The sequence below is a fragment of the Etheostoma spectabile genome, unplaced genomic scaffold (genome assembly GCF_008692095.1).
Source record: "Etheostoma spectabile isolate EspeVRDwgs_2016 unplaced genomic scaffold, UIUC_Espe_1.0 scaffold00003022, whole genome shotgun sequence".
In the NCBI taxonomy this organism is placed as follows: domain Eukaryota; kingdom Metazoa; phylum Chordata; class Actinopteri; order Perciformes; family Percidae; genus Etheostoma; species Etheostoma spectabile.
Genome location: NW_022602983.1, coordinates 40684 through 47519, shown reverse-complemented (window position 1 = coordinate 47519; position 6836 = coordinate 40684). Strand labels below are relative to the sequence as shown.

The window sequence follows — 6836 nt, the reverse complement described above, 5'->3', positions numbered from 1 at the left end:
CGACATTAGCACCATACGTCCTTGAGGAGCTAACAGACGCTAGTAGCACCGTGCGTCCTAGAAAGCTAACAGCTAACAGACGCTACTAGCTCCGACTACAATGGTCCTGCTGTTGTCTGAAAAACATCGACGGGACAAAGTGTTGCGTTTACTGGTAAACTGGTAAACCCGAGACTGAAGTATAACCGACTGCTATCTGTTGAGTTTTTCCCTCCCGTTACTCTGTCCTCTGGGACTGTCTACATCTAGAAATAAGCTGCACGGTGCAGTGACTACTCTGACTGGCTCATGAGCAGACGGCTTTACGGAGCGGTAGATGGGCTTTGCAAAAAACCTGGAGCGTTCTATGAAATGACGCTTTATAACAAATAATCGCTCGATCACGCAAATTTGATCGTGGGAAGTCGCGATTAAATTCGATTAATTGTGCAGGCCCTAATGCTGCTGGTGGTCTTGCAATGGGATTAACTGTCCTAATAAAACTGTAGAAACAACAGGGCGACGCTGCTGTGAAAGCTCCCTGAACATCATTTATCAGTTTGTTGTTAACTCCTCCACTCCGCATTTTCCACATACTCGAGATTATTAATGTGCATTAATATTTTTCTTCTATTTCTGAACCACATCCAATTCACATGTAACGTCAATCCCACTTGGTATTACCTTCATGTTGGGAAATAAATCTTCCTGGATCTCCAAATCAAACATGGGGGGGGGGGCGGTTTTCAGCAGCCAGTTTTCACTAGTTTTTTAAAACCTATTGCCATCATCTTTGTAATATAATAAATACTGTGAAACTATTTCAGCTTGTGGAGGCCAATCTTGCAATGGCATAGTGTCACAATATTTTCATCTGTATTTATGTCATCTTTTAGTCTAACTTGGGGTGAAGAAGCACAAAAAAAGTCGGTCCCCGAGGCAGTCAGTTTGGAGGGGGTAGGAATAGGGACGGGGTGTGTATGTGTGTATGTGGGCTTGTTGTGTATATGTGGTGTGTGTGATTAAGGTGTGAGGCGGCAGACTGTCTGTGTTGTTGTTGTTACAGAGAGTTCAGTTCAGTTGGCCTTGTCCTTGGGAGAGATAAAGACAGCTAAGGAAGAGAGGCCAGCTGCAGGTTGTTTACCCGCTCGGGGGGGGGGGGGGGCAAAAAAAGGACAGTCAGTTTAAATCCAATTTAGGCTGATTCAGTGGCGTTTGTCCGAATCAGTGTCCATCCAATTCTGTCATCCTCAGCTTCATCCGTGCATCCAATTCATGTATTGATTTCGACAGTTCCCCTATCTTCATTGTCAGTCCGGTGGTTGCACGAAGCAGGTCCACCAACTGAGCCCTGATGGAGTCCATCCTCCTCTGAGCCTCTACAGCCCGGTCTGAGATGTTACGACACAGTTCACCGTTCTGATCAGCCCTCTGATGTAAACCTTCAGCTTCTCATCCAATACATTCAACCCTTTTTAAGTTCCCCAGGCAGCATTGAGGCAAATTTACTGGCTGCTGTCCTACCAATTTTACGATGATTCAGGAAGATTCCAAGTCCCATGGCTAGAAAACCTCCCAGCAGAATTCCAATTATCCACAAATCTTCTACATGTCTGCAACCGGAACATATTTTCCTTCATTTTGTCACAAATTATTGTATGAAGAGTGAGAGCAAGTCCAGGTTTAAGAAGGTTGTTCACTATCCTCTCTCTCTCTCTATCTCTCTCTCTCTCTCTCTCTCTCTCTCTCTCTCTCTCTCTCTCTCTCTCTTGGTTTGTCTGTTGCTATAGAAACAGAGAAGAGCGGATGGACCAAAATGTCATCACTGTCAACACTGTGACAAATCCTTCACAAGATCTGGAACTTTAAAGATTCATCAGAGAGTTCACACTGGAGAGAATCTACACAGCTGTGATCAATGTGGGGCAGCTTTCACACTGAAGAGTCACCTAGTAATACATCAACGCAGTCACACTGGAGAGAAGCCGTACAGCTGTGATCAATGTGGGAAAACCTTTTGTAGGAGGGATAGCCTGGTAGTCCACCAACGTGTTCACACCGGAGAGAAACCGTACCGGTGTGATCAATGTGGTAAAACCTTTGCTATGAGGGGTCACCTAGTAATCCACCGACGTATTCACACCAGAGAGAAACCGTACCGGTGTGGTCAATGTGGGGAAACCTTTACTGAGAGTAGTGGCTTTAAGCGCCACCAGCGTAGACACACTGGAGAGAAGCCGTACTGCTGTGATCTATGTGGGAAAGCCTTTACTCAGATTGGTCGCCTTAAAACTCACCAGCTCATTCACACTGGAGAGAAGCCGCACAGGTGTGAACACTGTGGGAAAACATTTTCTCAGATTGGTCGCCTTAAAGCTCACCAGCGTGTTCACACCGGAGAGAAGCCGTACTGGTGTGAACAATGTGGGAAAATTTTCTCACGGAGTTGTCAGCTTAAAAGACATCAACGCATTCACACTGGGGAGAAGCCGTACAGCTGTGATCTATGTGGTAAAACATTTTCTTGGACGAGTAGCCTAGTAGTCCACCGACGTGTTCACACCGGAGAGAAGCCGAAATAGTCTGAACACGTACATTAGCTCTAAATAAGCAAAACTACAAAGAGACTCATGAAAGTGCAGCGTCAAGAAAAAACAACAATAACTACAGTTGGGTTCGAAGGTTTGGGCACCCCAGGTAAAAATGTGTATTAATGTGCATAAAGAAGCCAAAAACGATGGAAAAATCTCCAAATGACAGATTAGATATTAAATATGTCACAAAAAGTTAGGTTTTATTTCATCATTTATACTTTCAAAATAACAAAACAAATAAATGACGTCTGCAAAAGTTTGGGCCCCCTGCAGAGTTAAGAACTTGTTGGTTTGCGAGCTTTTGGCTAATTCTGGGATTTTTAACCCATGTATAATCATTTGTTTTATTAATTTGATATGTCTTCTTCTTAAACTGAACTGAGTAGAACTTTGACATTTAGTTTCTTCTTATTTTACAGATTTATTCTTTTTTATGACATCATACTTCAGTTTATCACAAACATTCAACATCAACACACATCTGGAGATACGTGGTTTTCATTGGACAAGAAGGGAAAAACCTGAAAAGTAATTAGAAACTCCCCTTCAGAAAATGGCGTAGTGTTGTGGCGATGTTGTGCGTCCATGTTTGGTTAAAACCTCGGCGCTCTGTATCGACCTCTCTTTCTTTCCCATAAGCTGATGTTTTTGAGGGATAACAGCTGATTCCCGTCCATGTTAATGTCTCCCGTTCAGGTCTCAGCTCGCCGCCACAGGGGTCCGACCGTTCTCTTAATACATCCATGGGTCCGACCCTCCCACACCTCAAACTTCTTCTACTGCTTTTTAATTGCGCCTTGCCACCAGAGAAGAAGAAGCTGCATACGTTGGCTCAAAAAAGAAAGCCCAGGTCTGGTGTAGTGGTTATAGCCGGTGTGATTTATTTATTTTTATTTTATTCTTTTCAGTTTTTGTTAATAATTTCTTTTTACTCAGTAACGTGAAATGTAGCAAAATACAATCCTTCATCTTAAAATCAAGTACATTTTAAAAACTACTTGAAAAATACACAACAAAACTGTTCAATACAGTAACGTAAGTAATGTATTTTGTTATTTTCCACCTCTGCCAATACCTCACTGTCCAGTGTGTATTAAATGAACCAAACTGAGTGAACAATGTGAATTTCCACTCACCAGATATACGTATAAAGGGATGTCTTCTACATCTGTGTTACTTCTTGACATTAATAGAATAATTCTACAACGTATGAATTTTTGGTGTCGATGTGCATTTGATCCGATGATGCTGTGACGTCTTCATAACGTCAGAGTCAGAGAGACGTCAGAACCAGTCCAACCTGTTCACAGAGCCAGTTAGTGTGAGAGAAGTCCTCCATCAGGAATCTTTTAGTTTGCCTATTTATTTTAGAGACGGACATATATATTTAAAAAAAAATCCAAGTGTTTTTATTCATTAGCATGATAGTTGACGTGAGCTTTTACTTTGAAAAGTAAGACAGATGGCTTATTGTTTAAAGTATTTTATTCTTGATGCAAGCTTTTATTTTGAAAAGTAGAAGCTCGGGGATGGCACAAGGCGGGACGGCATGACATGGGACGCTCCAGGCTGCAGCCATACACTCTTGGGCCCAGTCAGGGTGAGAGAAGTCCCCCATCAAATGATGGACCTCTACTATCTGTCCACTAGATGGAGCTAACTGACCATCTAATGAGCTAAAGATCAGCAACTTGTACAGCAGCAGGTATCTCTCCAAGGGGCCTCCGGGTCACATATACATCGACGTATACATTGTACATTTAGCTTTTAATACTTACTACCTTGATACTTCCTCCACAACAGCCCCTGTTTCTCATGTGGCCCCTTGGGAAAATGAATTGCCCCCCCTTTCCCTAGGGCAACATATGTAGGAGACTAGCTAAATTAATTCACATACGTCTGCTCATATGGGCTATTTAGGTGTGAAGAAGCTAGCTGCTAGTCTGGGCTGTGGACATTAGCTGTAGAAGCTAGCTGCTTGTCTGGGTGATTAGCATTATAACTGTTTATGTTTGTGAAGAAAAGAAGGACGGCCCTCAGAACTAACCATGTTTGGTACTTTCACTTTCAAACGACTGTCTGAAGACGTTTTATGGGACGGTCTGAACTAAAATTGCACATTATACCTTTCTAAGAGTCTTAAAGGTCATGTGTGACATCTGTTGTTAATGTTAATAATGTATCCCACATTATAACATGTGTATGCATTTCTATAGATTTTTCTTTAATTAAAAACAAAACAGTTGAAATTTATGACCCCTTATCCTATTTTCACTACATGGGAGAGATCCCCCCCCGCCCCCTTTTACAGTTTTTTTAATGTAGGTTAGTAAATTTTACTTAAAGTACATTTTAAAATAACTGCTTATTACTTAATTTTTAAAATAGGTATTTTTACTTGTACTTAATCATTATTTTATCAAAGTATTGGTACTTTTTCTTGAGTAGAATATTTTACTAGTTTTTCTGATGTGTCTTTTTTCGAGAAACGTAGTTTGTCATTCTGCAGAACCTGAAGAACTCTTTAAGGTCGGGCTGTTAAAAATAAGAGGAGTGAGTCCGAGTCTGATCTGGTGCTGAGCTGCAGGGCAGGTGGACCCTGAGTTCTCGCTGCCAGGGTTGGTCTCTATCTTAAAGGGCTGAGGATGAATACTACTTCCCATGATTATTTTAGTAATGTTCCTAACACTTGATCCGTTCTGTGTTGTTGATGCGGGGGGGGGGGACCAAGAAATAAAAACACAAACTCTCAAAACCAAACTGCAGATCCGCTCACTGACAGTTATGAAGTTGTTTCCTGTATATCGGTAGTTTAATGTAAAAGAAATACAGACACTTATGATCCTTTTCTGTGTGAAAGGGCCGCACACACCTCGTAAAAAACATACAGACTGTCGTGTTTGTCCGCTTGTAGAGCAGATAGTTAAGTTCTGGCTGTAATAGGCCTGTGTGGTTAACTCAGCTGCAAACGCCAATATTAGATCTCTTTGGTTGGTCTGGAGTCCGGTCAGGTCTACCCGGCAACACTGAAGCTTGGGATGGGATAGGAGCGCCAACCCTCTAATACGCACCACCACGCTGCTCTCTGCCGCTGTCGCCAGTTTGGTGATTCTGGTGAACCGTAGTGTTGAACATCAGCTCCACTCACGTTATGCGTGCAATGGAGCCGGCTTGCAGAGTTAAAATACTTCTATTTGAGGAATATAATATATGGTCTACTGGTAAAGCATCATTAATCACTTTAAGGGGGGGCACATTTTGTCCCCACCGGGCCTTTAATAATTCAGTAGAGTCAGGGACATGTACACCAGAAAGGGGGTAATCCCATTGACCGATAATATTAATAATATAATCAATATCTATACAGTCTATGGGTAATCCCATGCATCCCCTTTATTTATTTCCAGCTAGAACATAAAGCTTCCAGCATGAAGCGTATCCCACAATCCACTGCAACATGAGGTCACACAAGTGGGACGCAGCCTGTGCTCCAGAGACCCGTCAACAAATGTGAGTAGATATTAAATTAATTTATAACACCGCTGCTTTTGCTGTATTTATTTGCGAGCTGCAGTCAGGAGAAAGATGCTTTTATTGTTTTAATTTGGAGATATTCTCCTCACCCAAGAGGGAGGGAGCGGTGCATGTGAAGGTAAATGTTAGACAAAAACAAGCAGTGTTAAAAAAAAAAGTACTGAGGTATTAAATATTAACAGCTAAATGTACTTTAAGTATCAAAGTAATATGTCACACGGAGCCCACTTGGAGAGATACCTGCTGCTGTACAAGTTGCTGATCTTCAGCTCATTAGATGGTCAGTTAGCTCCATCTAGTGGACAGATAGTAGAAGTCCATCATCTGATTAAACTCAGTACACAGAGACCTCAAACTGTCTGACAACAGGAAGGTGACAAATGTGAAGGAGGATCAGTCATATCCTGATCATCCAGACAGATTTAACTACTGGCCTCAGCTGCTGTGTAGAGATGGTCTGACTGGTCGCTGTTACTGGGAGATCGAGAGGAGAGGAAGGGTTGATATATCAGTGAGTTACAGAGGAATCAGGAGGAAAGGAGACAGTGATGACTGTGTGTTTGGATATAATGATCATTCCTGGACTCTGAACTGGTCTGATGGTGGTTACTCTGTCTGGCACAGTAACAGAAGAACAGCCCTCACTTCCTGCTCTGTCTCTAACAGAGTAGCAGTGTATGTGGACGTTCCTGCTGGCTCTCTGTCCTTCTACACAGTCTCCTCTGACTC

At 42.3% G+C, this 6836-nt stretch overlaps 1 protein-coding gene across 1 annotated transcript; it reads left to right on the top strand.

The window, feature by feature from the left end:
* Positions 1 to 1769: 1769 nt before the first annotated feature.
* LOC116676322 (zinc finger protein 239-like) lies at positions 1770 to 2806 on the top strand (the record flags this gene model as incomplete). The annotated part of the gene is made up of 1 exon (XM_032507518.1): positions 1770 to 2806. A coding segment is annotated over one exon (792 nt), but the record flags the coding sequence as incomplete, so codon positions are not given.
* Between the last annotated feature and the right edge of the window lie 4030 nt (positions 2807 to 6836).